Source organism: Chelonus insularis, unplaced genomic scaffold, assembly GCF_013357705.1.
Source record: "Chelonus insularis isolate UGA/USDA-ARS -01 unplaced genomic scaffold, ASM1335770v1 contig_17_pilon, whole genome shotgun sequence".
In the NCBI taxonomy this organism is placed as follows: Eukaryota; Metazoa; Arthropoda; class Insecta; order Hymenoptera; family Braconidae; genus Chelonus; species Chelonus insularis.
This window is the reverse complement of record NW_023276415.1, coordinates 2,076,091-2,090,768: the sequence shown is the minus strand read 5'-3', so window position 1 is coordinate 2,090,768 and position 14,678 is coordinate 2,076,091. Positions and strand designations below refer to the sequence as shown.

At 30.8% G+C, this 14,678-nt stretch overlaps 1 protein-coding gene across 1 annotated transcript in view; it reads right to left on the bottom strand.

Annotated features, from left to right (window-relative positions):
* LOC118064330 (lachesin-like) overlaps positions 1-10,184 on the bottom strand; it is a 29,440-nt gene extending 19,256 nt beyond the window's left edge. Inside the window, exon 1 of the mRNA XM_035078832.1 lies at positions 9,222-10,184. Within this exon, the coding sequence (XP_034934723.1) occupies positions 9,222-9,384 (163 nt within the window). The 5' untranslated portion in view covers positions 9,385-10,184. The remainder of the gene's footprint in view (positions 1-9,221) is intronic.
* Between the last annotated feature and the right edge of the window lie 4,494 nt (positions 10,185-14,678).

Genomic DNA, 14,678 nt, shown 5'->3' with positions numbered 1-14,678 from the left:
AAACGACAACTTGTCATCATGTTACCAAACTGTACGATGATCTTTAATTCTCTCCAGGAATTAATTTATGAGTATTGTCTAAACGTGACTGGGAATCAGTCAATTTAATTTTACTGACAAACTCGTAAGGTTAGTATGCTAGTTGAATCAGTAAAAAGTGTAAATTAAATCAAGTAACTTTTCTGTTGATCGAATAATTGAATTTCAATTTTTTATCAGTATTTTTTTAATCACAAGATAAGCTATCGTAATTATCAAAGTAGGACTGATTTTCATACGAATCTTTATTTGTTAATAAAATATAAAAAAGTAATTAATCCTACGTAGAAATTGAATTATAAATAGAAACTGAGTTAAAATATTTCATAAAATTGTATAAATGCGGAATTTTTTCCAGTATATTTATGTATTCATATATGTACACATTTAATTATGTGTATTTATTCAATGATTTAAAAGCTCCAATTTTTCAATTAATCAGTACATATAAAGCTTATATTACTAAAAAAAATGAATAAACGTTCATCTTATTTATTTTGCACATTGAAAAATTATCATTGTTTCTCATTTTCACTCACAAATATGCATGTTAATTTAATATATATCATTATAGATTATCGATTATACGTAGATATTTGAAAAAAATAATTAATCATTCGTCAATATTCGCATTCTTGATAAAAATGTTAATGTTTTTGGTAGAAAAGTATTTCTGTTCAAACATTCTTTTTATTATAAAAAGAGCGGTTCCAAGTACATTGCAATATTGAAAATTTTTATTTGACAGATACAGAAGGGTAAGCCGGGTAATATGGCCACATCAAGTGATTGTACTCTTTGTTCTCTTTTTTTTAGATTGGAACATTAGAATGACTCTTTCTTTCCACTTTTCCTTTTATTTATTATCGTTTGTCATTTATTAAAACATCACCTGATTTTTATATGTTTTATGTTGATTAAAAATATCAATAGTTCCTTGCTTGTTGTATTCAATCACATTTTAAATAAATATCTCGCGTCATGGACTACCAATTATTCAAAAGGTTAGTAAACATGGATTTCTATTGTACTATCTTGAATGAAGATAGTTGTAAGAGATTTCACAATAATTTTCTTTGTTTACAGAGGGAATAAAAAAATATATATCTCTGTTGAATTTCTAATATCAAGGACTAGTAATTCATTTATCAAAGTGATGACTTAACAGAAAAAAGCATTGGCTCTGTGGGATCTTAAATAATCCACGTAAACATCTCTTGCATTTAGAGATTATAAAAAATCTGATTGAGATATACGAACAATTAAAAAACCAATAAATCCCAAAACAAGTAACGTTCATACAAAATATATTCATACAACTCCCAATATAATACGATTATATTGGAAAATATGAAAGGCAGCGTTTTTTTTCATTATTTTCTCCGTAAAAGCATTTTATCAGTGAGAGATCTCAAACCTTTGCATCCGTTCTTTCGTTTGTAGATGATGAAATAACGTCACTTTCGATATTGCAGTAGATATATAGACTTTTTTCCAGTGGATCGATTACATTCGTTGGTTGCAAGGATTCCAGTTCTAACTACCCTGAACGTACATTGACATGCGGGCAATTTATAAAAATATGGAAAGGGTGAATGAGTGAGGGTTGGAAAACGATCTACTACGACTGGCAACAGGTTTTCTGTTAATTTTGTACTTGCAGTCTCTTGTGTGGTGGAGACGTAAAAACAATGAGATTCAGACAAAATAGTCGAGGGCCGTTTGGTTCCATCGCTTTTCATCTTACGTAAATAGACCGTGGCTTTTTCTCCTGTTAACATAATACTCCTGTTACAACTTTACTCTGTAATTGCTTTAAAAGCTTTATTTTTTTATTTCCTCATTTTTTATTACATTTTTTCTCTCTTTCTCTCTCACTCTCTTTTGCTTTACGTTAATCGACTACCGCAACTGCAGTTTTTTCATTATAAATCCATTCTTTTTCTGTGCTACGAAATTTATCAAACAAAAAAAATAGAAAAAAAAACCCTCAGAATCGTTTGCACCACCTGACAAAGAATAGTCGTGTCTTTCTTTAAATGTCACTCGTACTTTCTTTAGATTTCTTTCGATAAAAAGTCTTGGTTCTGGTTATTTCCAGATATCTTACTTAATGATGTCATATACTTCTTGATTAAAAAAAGCTGTAAAACAAGTACATTTACAAAATAGGCAAAAAAAAACACTTACAAGTATGTCCTCTATTTCACTATTTTTTTCTGTTTTTTTTTTAACACGTGAGCGTGTCGAGCAGTACATAAAATAAGAGAGACGAATTTTTTCACAGTAAAATCTGTGGCAGGCGTTTACGCACTGAAAACAATTCGTTCTGCTCCTCGAAAAAATACCGTTGTATATACTAAATTTGTTTCTACATTTTTTTAAACTCTTTTTATTTTTTATTTTAACGTTAAAACGAAAAAAGGATCGTCAACTGTATCGGAAACTGGCGATTTAAACGATCGACGGGCGTTAAATACAAATCCATTATGGAAGGAGAGAATTTTTGCACGCAATGGAATTCACACAGTTATCTGTATTAGACTTAATTCAAACAATGACATAGACTCAGATGTCAATTTAATACTTGAGCCCAAGATTAAATAAATGTCTATCAATGTACATTTTCAACATTTATTTCAAACATAAGGTTGAATCATAAATCGATCAATCTAATATCCTTTGTAGACCAATTCATTTAATAATTCTCTCCATCTTCTGTTAAAAGGTTTATTACTATTATTCATGTATGTTAGAGGACATATAATTATTTGTTACACATTCATATCATCTATTTAATTGAAGATAAATTTCCAACATTACATCTAATTGGGATTTTGATATCACGTAAACATTGTAAAATAAATAACATGCATATCTACGATGTGAAATAATAGAAATCGAAGTAAATAATCTTTCGAACAAATTTTATATATTTATAACTGTTTAAAGAAAAAACTACAAATTTTAAGTAAATTTTTGCATTGAACAAATGTATATATTTAATATTCGTAGTTCATACTGTAATTTTTTCAAAAGAATGTTTACAGTAAATCATGAGGAATACAGTTTATAATATAACTTTCTTAAAAATAAAAAATAAATATGTTAATAAATTTTCAGAAAAATATACCAACTTTTTAAATGCATTTCACATACAAATTCGCATGAACGAAGCAATTAAAAAAAAATTTGCTAAGGTTAGTTGGTGTTTCGCATTCAAGATAATTTTTCTATGCAAACTTAATTAAGAGAAAGTTGCTTTTTAAATACAAACACAAGTTACAAAGGCTCTAAAGCATTTTCTAATGAATTATAATATACACTAATAAGATATAAAATATATCTATTTCTTTGACAATTTTACAGGTGCAAATGAACCTTTCAACGTTCAACTCTTCTTTTCCTCGTGTTTTGCCTTTTAACGTAATTTTTATTTTCTTTTTATTTTATTTTCTCTTAGTCTCTCGATTTTGCTCCTCTTGGATCAAAGAGGACAAATAAATGAGTGGCATAGTAACAGACATTAACGAAAAAAGCTCAAGTCCTTGTGGAATCGAGAGAGGTGAGCCGTCGACGCTGAGTCTGTAGAAAACTATAGTGTCGATGGCGAATGTGAAGAGAGTAAAAGTATAGAAACAAAAAGAAATAGAGTCAAAATGAGAAAGAGAAGAAGGGTGAAGCCCAATGGGACTTTTAGTACAGTGCCACCTTTCCATTAGTACATCCCCAAGCGAAGTCTAACGAAATGGGGTTTCCCCAGGAAACGAATTTAACCCATTAGTGTACCCGCATCAAGTCTTTTTTGGAAACGATCTAAACGTTATAGAGGTTTTTCTACAGTTGTTGTCAATAAACCCACACCTTTCATAAATAAATGAAAACATGAGGTTCTTCCTCTTAGAACTCATTCAATAATAAGCAAAACTTCCGACAAAACACAAAAGTTGTCTAGATGTATATAATACGAAATTGTCTAAATACTTCTAAAGATTCTTCCACTTTTACTAACTTCAATTTAAAATTAATCATTATTCAAGTCTTTTGAAGTATTAACAGAATTATTCCAAAAATTTAATACATAAACGAAATTAGGAAAAATATTTATCTTTTCATTAAGTCATAATTAGTAAGTGAGACAGCTTCGAAAACAAACTATCTCTACTATAGAATTCAATTCATTTTTGAGAACCAAAATATCATAACATTTTTAAGTAAATAATAATTTATTTATATGATAATCACATATGTTTTTTTACATTGAAATCTAAAAATTTTTGTAAAACGTATTTATATGAATTAAAAATGTTACAATACCTCAATAAGACTAAACATGGGGTTTTACATCTAAAACTACACAAGAATCTACTTGGTACCATCATCAGTATTTTCCACGAGCAGTAAAAACAGCATGAAATTAATATTTTAAATACATTCATAATTTCAGAAAAAGGTATGTTTTAACATCGGAAGAGATGTTTCCAGAAAATGAAAGAGGAAAAATAATAATGAGTAAATGCAATAAAAAAAGCAGTGACAGTTAAGAAAAGGAAAGGTATTACAAAGAAGATGAATCAAAAGGACTCTAAGAGACTGGAAGTAAATCTTTTTCTCTTTTATAGTTGTACAATTTTAAATGAATAATTATGAGACATGAATACCTAATAAATGATCTTCAACATTAAATCTATTATTGAATAAATCAGTAAATTCATAAAAAATTTCAACCATGATTAGGTGCATCTTAACTAAATACTATTAAAAGATTTGTTATTTAGTTAAAATAAATAAAGCCTGTAATTTTCGAATAAATTATCTTTGTGACTTAGTTCAATGTCGGGATGTTTCAATCTAAAGTTTCTGTATTTCAGCTGTATTTTTATTATTCATTAACAGTCTGGAAATTTTAGTGGAGTTATTTAGTGTAAGCCTAATTTATTAGTCTGTTTTAGCCCTGATCACATTGATGGATCTGGTTATAATCATTTCAGGCGTTACATTTTTGATAAGGAACTGCTAAAAAGTCAGATCCGGTCTTACTTGAAGCTTTCACAAATAACCACCTGGATTATTCTATAAAATGAAATTAACTACTAAATGTTCCTCATTTTTATATTACTCCCTTTCAACTGAATTTCCATTCATTACTTAGTATATCTAATTTTAAAAAATATGTTATTTCTAAAAATCTTTTCTTTAAAACTTTTATTTAATTAGCAGAAACACTCATTTTGAATTAAACGGAAAAGATGAAACTGGAATTTCTGGGATATAAAAAAATTTAATGAAAAAAATATAAGAGGTAACATTTTTTATAGAAAATAATGCATCAGTTGTCTCTGTAAATTTTAAAATTATGTTATTCTACGTAGAACAAAGTCTAAATATTATCAAGAGTTGGAACTTCATCTAGACTATCTTTTTTTTACAAGGTAAAAATTTTTTCACATAATACCATTTGGGTTACTGATAACCTACATTGTTAAAAATAATTATAGATAAAAAAACCAGGAAAAATGTGGTATATGACAAAATTACTATATAATTTGAGACATCGTTTCAACAATACTATGCTCCTTCATGCAGATGTCACAAGTATCTTATTATTTTAATCAATATTTCTGAAAGATAATACATAATTATTACATAGTGTCAAAGAGCTATTCGCACAATAATCAAATTCGAAAAATTTTTTAAACAATATTTAATAATGATCATCATTTCCTTGAACTTTTTAAAGTAAATTAGTAAAAAGTATTGTCAAATAGTCAATATCTACCAATTTGATGCAATAAGTATAAAATTATTTTGGCCTGAAATATAATCATATTGGAGAATCACTCTTCATTCTAATATATTCTTAGAATTTCATTTATATTTTTAGGTTAATTATCATTATATTCTAAAAAAAACCACATAAATATTTTAATACTTGCATGATTTTTCGAATTAATGAATTTACGCAATTTTTTCATTTTGTTTATTAACATTTGGAATAAATTAAAATTTTTTTGGAAATTACATTTTTAACTACTCTTTTCAATTGAATCAGTAAATATTTACAGACCTTCAGTATCAATTGTATTACTTTTATATAGATATACAACAATTCCATTGACTTTTTTTCAAATAATTAGATTAAAGATAACATCATTGGATATTTATAGATTTTACTTATCTCTCTATTTATTCATTTCTATATGAGGAAAACCAAATTAGGAAAAATAATTAAGCAGAAAAACTACGCAATTTTTTCAACTAGGCATAGTCATAAATAAAACCAAAATAAATCATCCTTTCAGAAATATAAATTTCTAAGTCGAGAATAAAAAACCCAAGTATACTTTTATTTAGAAATAGATGATGTATTATACTCAAATCAATCATAATTAAATTTGTACTTATAAATTAATGAACATTCACTATCCTGCAATGATTTTCGTTAATTCATTTCCAAAGTAAATATATAGCTACTATGAAAACCAAGAAGGAGATTATTATCAGTTCCAGTAATTACACGTTATGATGTTAATCGGATAAAACTTGTAGCAATAATTATTAGTTAGATAATAGTATTAAAAAATCCTTCAATTTCTAAAATCTAAAACTTTCCCTTAATTAAAGGACCATAAGAAAAATCTCGTGATATTTGACCTGATTTTTAATTTTTTTTAAACAGCTTTTTTCATCATTTCATCAAAATACTTCAAAGTATTGATGATAAAATGTGAAATTAGCTTATCAACATACTTGACATTTTTTACAATTACTCTGAAAAAGGCAAGTAATTTAAAAAAGTCAATCTAGAAAAAAATATTTATACATTTTTCGATTATAAAATCTAATTTACAATTTTAATTAACACCTTACTCTCTAAAAATGAAACAGCAAAAATCATTACGAAACGGTGTATTTTCACTGTTCTGTAATCATAAAAGTATCATTATTTGAATCAGTACTACTATTATAACTGCAAACAGTGAATATTCACTAATTAATAATTAGAGAGTAATAATAATCTATACTCTTTCAGTAGATATTTTCCCATGTTATTTAAATTTCGTAAAAAATCAATGACCTGTTAACGAGCCGCATTTCCTTAAGATTATCGTAAAGCTACATAATAGCAATCTTTTCTAACCCGCACAACTGAATAACGTTTAACTAAGAACAGTTAGCTATAAGAGCTAAACTATTTAATTGTCTCTGGAATAATTCCTTCCGTTCAATAAAAACCTCCTTAACGTTTCCACTTATTCATTTTTACGATGAAAATTTTTTTAAATAAAACATAGTTTAATGCTGGAACCAGTTTTTCACAGTTAAACGAATGCCTTGATAAAATATTTTAGCAGAATGTCCATCAACACAAGTTAGCTTTTATTATCTCGTGCTATATCCTGAATTGTGTTAAATTAAACGTTAGATAAAATTTCCAAACTTTGTTATACACTCAACGGTTTCTTAATTAGATGATATAGCATAACCACTTCTGCATTGCAAAATATTAAGCAAGCATGAAATGAATGGAAATATTATTTACTTACTTTATTGTCTGACTAATTTTATATAATAAATTAATGCAATAAATAAACTTCTTTCATATGTTTTTATTTGAAGATATAATTTTCATTATTTTCTTTTCTTTGAATTTATCTATTTAAAAGAAGAACAAAAAATGGTACTTTAATTAATAAAATATTTTACAACACAATATCTCACATAATTATAATCACCACGTTTACCTATCAAAGCCGTCTCTTGATAAAATAATGACCAGCATTTTAACGTTAATATTTAATAATTTAAGCCACGCAAAAAATGAATGTTTAATAAATTCTAATGGATGAACAATCACTCAAATAGATGAATTAGAATAAATAATTTTTTATTTTCGTTTCTCTACAGAAAATTATAAACTAATTTAACAAAGTTTAAAACTCTAAATTAAATATTGAATCCATATGTAATACTAATTTAGACGAATAGGATAATTAATTATATTACATGTTAATTAATCAGATAAAGTAGATACCACGAAATTTTTACCTCCTTATGAAATATAATCATGAAATTGATTAGTGTTAGTGAGTAAAAGTTTCCCGAAGAATTTGTAAATAAGTTACAATAACAGCTTCCGGTGTAAATTCAGTGAGATCTTCTAATTTATTAAATATTAATATTTTCATCAGATATCGGAAATACGCCAGATGTTTATATGAAATGTAATCATTGGGATGAAAGCTAGGATAATTGAAAACATCGAGGGACGGAATATTTGACAAATTTTGGTATTGTTTTGAGGGTGAAGGGAGAAGTGTTGTTCAGCAAATAATAATTATAATTATAGCTTGTAGATAATCGAAATTGATTCATTACATGTGATATTAAATGCAATCGATTGTATTCGTATATTTAGATTCGAACAAAAATAAATAAATAATAAGAAGAGAGAAATAATACTATTATAATGTGATTTAGATAAAAATAATGAAAAACGATTGATGAGCTATTGTTATTTTATCTAACTAATGTGAAAAATATGATCATTAGTGGCACGAAGAGGATATAAAAAGATTATTTATCGGTAAAATTTGGGTTAATGATTTCTATAAGTAACTAATAAACGGAAGGAAAAGGGAAAAAGTGTATTGGCTATTGGATATAATTTTTAATGAAATTTTATCATCGGTTTAAAGTTATAAATTCTTTGACAGTTTTTCCTCATACCTCCTATCGCAAATCGTTACGATTCGTCGGCGTAATGTAGCGTGTAACCCCTGAGAGATGAAGGAAAAACAAATTACAAAGATACAACTCAAAAAAAAAAAAAAAAGAAAAATGAAAAAACAAAAGGGAAGAAAATAAAATCCAATCCACTTTTAATATCATCTAAATTCCAAGCATATCCCATTACTTGATCCAACAAAAACATATAATAAAGAGAATATCTCTTGAATGAATTATTCTTACGGAATTACAATTAAAATGTACCCGTTAAGTCTATTCGCCTCAATGGCACAGAATGAATATCGTAATACTGAAAAGATCATTAAAAATTAATGACACTGTCTTCAACTTGACGTTATAGCGACGGTGAGAGTCTTTCTGTGGATAGTGAAGGCTGATGAAAGGATATTTCTTTATCTAGTTACTAGAATAATGAGATAAAAAATTTTTACCTGGGTGTGAGTAAGTCCTAGCACTTCCATATCCAATAACATTTTCGATAAGACTAAGAGCAAGAAGAAGTAAGAAGGATCTCAAGACCGCAGCGTTGATCGTCTCGTTGACCGGCGGTAATCCTGCCTGCCGGCGAACGTTGCTCATCCCTTTTCCGTACATTAAAAGCCACAGTCTGATCACAATTGGTCCTTTCCACTACTACTACTTCTTCTTTTTGTTTTTAATGCTTTTTATCGAGTCTTTGTGTTCAGTTACTTGTCAACAGGATTATAGAAACACCGATAAATGAAGTGTGAGAAAGGAATCAAAGCATTCTATTATATTTGAGAGTTATAAATAATAATGATGAAAATAAAAATAATTTTAAACACACTGACAAAGCTTGCCCTCGAGCTTTCGTTTCTAACGTGGGTAGTTGTCGCAACGCCTCGTCAACTCGTAGTAACTTCCTCGTGGGGCGCACGTGCGCCCACAATTCCAAAGTGTATTCTCATCTCTCATGTTCACTGATCGCTTTCACCACTCTTTCAAACCTTTCCACTTTTTTTAATATTATTTTCTTAAATTTCTTTTCTCACACGAGAGATCTCTGAGTCCGGCTTTACTGATGCCTCGTTTTTCAACTTAAATCCCACGTTCTTTTCTTCACTACGTCCCTTAGGATTTTTACTATCAATTTTTCTTCCCATTCCACACTACATTGTGACTATTTTTCGCGCGCTCTCACTCATGTCATTGGAGATGTTTTTTAAAAATTTCCTCATTATAAAATATATTATTGACAATGAAAACAAATATATTTTATTTACAATGTAACACACGTGTCACAATAAAATCCAGAAAAAAATTTCACATAAAAAAGGGTAAAAATATATCGTATCAACTCCTCGTGTTATATTATGAGCGAGTGTAAGATATCATCCCTTAAGTCTTCTCGAGACTTGGTCCTGGTTACGCTGTCCCGGGCCGTGGACTGCCGCTGCCTGGAAACCCTCGGAGTACGGAGGATGCCCGTACGACCCCACTCTCACAATTCGCCTCGCGTTTTCGTTCGTCTGTCATCCCCCCTCTCTCTTGTATTCACTGAATCCCCTCGAATCGTTGGCTCTTCCACCCCTTTCTGCTCCACACTCAGGTTTGTCTTGCTCCCTTGCACGATTCCCACACTCGTGCCATTTCCCTCTCTCTTCTTCCAAGCTCTTGCGTCCTGTTAGTGTCTCTACTCTCTCACTAGTTGTCTCTTTTGCTCTTCACCACTTTTGCGTCAGTCTCGTTCACACTCTGCGATTCCACTGGCTGTCTGTTTCTCTCGCTCTATCACCCTCGGCAACTCTCGCCGGACGCGACGGCAGGCACAAGCACGGGATAGAGGAGGGAAGAGCGCGTGCGCTTGAAATGGTGCCCTGATGCCCGGGCACCACTGCCTCCTCGCAGGTTCACAAATCTCTCCTCTGCCGTAACAAGTTTCGTTACAACGCATAGACATGGAGAGTCACAAGGAGCCCACTGAAGAGCGAGAAAAAGACAGAGAGGCAACACACACAAGAGGGACGTCGAGGAGGTGAAGAACAAGTTCCGTTACTACTTGGAAGCTTCGACGATCGGCTGAACCTCGTGTACACATACGGTCCGTTTGGCCACGCGACGGTTTATCTCATTCTTCGAGTCTGCAAACACACGGAAGGAGGATAAGAAATAGAGAGGAGCAAAGAAATCGTAGGACTCACGACTAGGACTCAAGGGAATTATTCTCCTGAATTTACAGGGATTATAGAAACGTTTACTTGCTTCTCTCGGGCTTTTACTGAAGTAAAATCCTTTTTCGATTTTTCTTTTAATTTTTTTTTTTTTTCATCTTCAGGAGCCGTTTTTCGTCCAAAATGTCGCCATTCATTTCCCTGGACGAACGAGTCACTCATCTCCTATGTTAAATTACTAAAAGCGAAAATTTAGATTCATGAATCTCGAGAACTACTGTGGGACAAGGGAAGCCAGTAATACGTTTCCGTAGTGAGGTGCCAAGGGTCGGCAGAAGCTATCGGATGAGTGGATACGCTTGGACGGTGGCTTTTCTACTATCTAGAGAATATGACAGACACATTGAATCAAGCATTCACTGCATATTTAAATCACTATCACAGTTCCCTCTCCTGTTCAATGACATTGTGGTTTCATCAAAGTATATCAAATCTCTTGATAGCGATAAATGTACGAGATAGTAGATGTGGAAATCCTTCTTCAAAACGTCTTTGGATTTTAATGACGTCCCTACGTGCTCGTTGAGAAAGATAGAGACGCGCACGTATGTCCCAAAGCTTCCACTCTGCTCTGGCGCGCACTGGTTAAAAGGATAGGAAGGAAGTCGTGACTGGCAGCTTCGTATCCGGGCTCACGTCGATGCCAAATAGATTGACTTGTCCAAGAGATTGAACACATGACCGACCCCTTATAAAGCTCTCTCTATTATCACTTAACTCTGCACTTACTTAAGGTATTATACCTATTAATCCCCTGAGAGTCTGTCACGTCGTTATGGGGTGTTAGCGAGTGGACATACTGATAATCAACGTTGATTCCGATGAAACTAGAATCTAACTGTTTTCTCACATGCTCGCGCTAATCTGTAAGCTTTCTCACAATGCGAGAACATGAGGTTCAACTTCTCCAACCCCGTGCTCTTACGGATTTCTACGTGTCGCATGATACAAGCCTATGTACGGATTTCAAATTCCATTGCCGATACGTGCATTAAGCAACCCGATTGTTTAGCAGGAGGATAAGCGGGGCAGAGCAACTTGCATTCGCCAGCCACGCATATTCTCGTGAATTGTATGTGTGCATCGCCAAGTACTCTGTAGTTGTATCACGGTTGTACTCGACGCGGAGTAACTGGAGTTGGGTCACTGTGAAGTCACAGTTAGAATCGTAATTGCCAGACCCTTTCCAACCGGAACATCGAACTCGGTCTCTTCCTCGCCCTCTATGCCAGCTGCATGTGCTACTATTCTACTTGGTACCACCCTTTCTCTATATATACATCTATATATGTCTGTGTATCGTTGTCTTAGGTATTCTATTGTTGGTAGCAAATTTCGGATTCTATTATCGATGCATCTAACTGTAGATCGCAATCGTGAATATATCGAGTATTGAATCTAGTTTTCCTCTTCCTATTTAATTCTCCTTGTGCAACTTCTCATCAAGGAAACCCCATCGCTAACATCACTTTGGTTGTATCCAAGCAACTTGATAATAACGAATTTTACTTTTCCTTCCTTCCTCATTCGTACTTCCATAGGGGGGACAGGGTGTGTGTGAGTGTGCAAGAACTCTCTCTCCTTCATCAGTGAGGATATAAACGGAGGTGAACAGGAAAACGGAAGACGACGCTCGTGAATCAACCACAAACCTCTCTTTCTATTGCGGGGGCTGGAAAGCAAAGATGGAAGCTCTACAAAGCCGCTCGAGTAGTTTCGCGGTCTATCGATACTAATTCCGCTTGGTGGCCCTTACCGATCGCCTTGGCTTTGCAAACTTCCTAACGCTATCATTTCTATCCCTTTTTCTCTTCTTCCCTTCAATACCTCTTTCTTCCTGTCTTGCTTTCACACTTTACTCTCAATCGAACTTTTTCTCTTTTATCCCCAGCTTTATCTCTTTGTTGTCCTACGGCTTTTGCAGTGATTTAGACAGCCAATCCAGTTAAATATAAGTGTAAAAATAACATCTCTCTATCTTCTTTTTTTCGTAAACTTTATATTCAGAGATAACAATTTTTCAAAAAAAAAAAGTTCCAATGGAAATTAAAAAATCTCACAATGGTAATCTTCAATAAAGTATTTCCTTAAACAATAGTGATAACTTTTTATGAGAGCTATATTTTCAAATCACTTCATATCCAATCATTCGGAATTATTTTTAATTGGATAATATTTCTCTCATTTTTATTCACCATAACACGTCAAAATGGATGGAATTTGTAAAAGAAATAATAGGACATGTAGTGTGTTAACGGAAATTTTAAAATAACTATTTTCATTCATTAATTCATGTTTCTCATCCTTAATCTGTCAAGGGTAATCTATGTATATTTCTAGCCATACGGTAATATTAATGAAAATTTGAACCTCATCTTGCCTCAGGTTCTCCAACATCCATACACAAGTGTACTCATGTTACTGTTATCACATGATTGAATATTTCAAGTTTAGCTTAGAATTATCTATTAAGGCATCTAATTTCAGAATTGGCCAAAATAACGACATACTTTCTTTAATCGAATAAAAAAAATTTATTTATTTTTCCAACAAATATATGTAAATTACTTTCACCAATTGAATTACAAATTTGATTGACCCTAGGAAAAAAAATAATACTGATTCTTATAAATATTTTATAAGAATTATACATGAACAGTATAAAAATCATATATGAAAAATTTTATTATCTGAATTCCATATCATTAATATCAAATTAATATCAAATTTATTTTATCAAAACATCCATAAATCATATAAAATTCAGATAAAAAATTTTTCAGTTATGAATTTTATACTGTTCATATAAGGCCAATTTCAGAGATGATTCTTATAAGGTTCAGTATTTTTTTTTTACTGATGATCAATCAGTAGTTTAGCATCAATTGACTGGTAAATCGATAAAGTAATAGTTGATAAATAAGAATTCAATTTTCATTATTAATAGTAAGTTTTAATTTTATTATGTTGAAGAATTTCTATTGAATATTATTTATTATTAATAGATAAAATAAATCAATAGTTTAATAATATCTTAAACAGTTCTAAAATACTAATCGATTTAATCAATTTATAAATGTCATTATATCTAATTTACAAAATAATTTATTTAAAAAAATCCAAAAAGTAGGTCAATTATTTGAAATTCCATTAATAAAACATAAAATAAAAAAAGTAGTAAGATGAATATCTCCATAAATGAGATAATAACTCACAAAAAAATCAATTAAACAATGCAATCCGTCAATCTTATTTATTTTTTGAATAGAATATCTTTCTCTTGAAATAATTGTAATGGACTTTATGATAAAATGGTTGATCGTTGTCGTTTACAAGCAAGCTCTATTTACTAAAATCGTAATCTCAATAATTAATAAGATCATGTCACTCTCTGTGTCATATATAATCTAATAATCGGGTAGCATTTCCAGAGATTTGACATAATACCAACTGTCAAACGTATAGAACCGATAGAGACTCTCTTCATGCATAGATACAAATATACGTCAGTAAGTCAATCGTAAATACTGAATTTCACTGACATACATTTTCAGAAATAGCATACTCTTTTTCTGCTCAATGTCTTTCTCTCAAGAGTCCGATTGATCGAAAGCAAAACGATGGAATGGAATAATAAATAGAGTATTTGAGATGTTAGCTTACAGAAATGTACCTTCAAGTTTGGATTTGGCTATG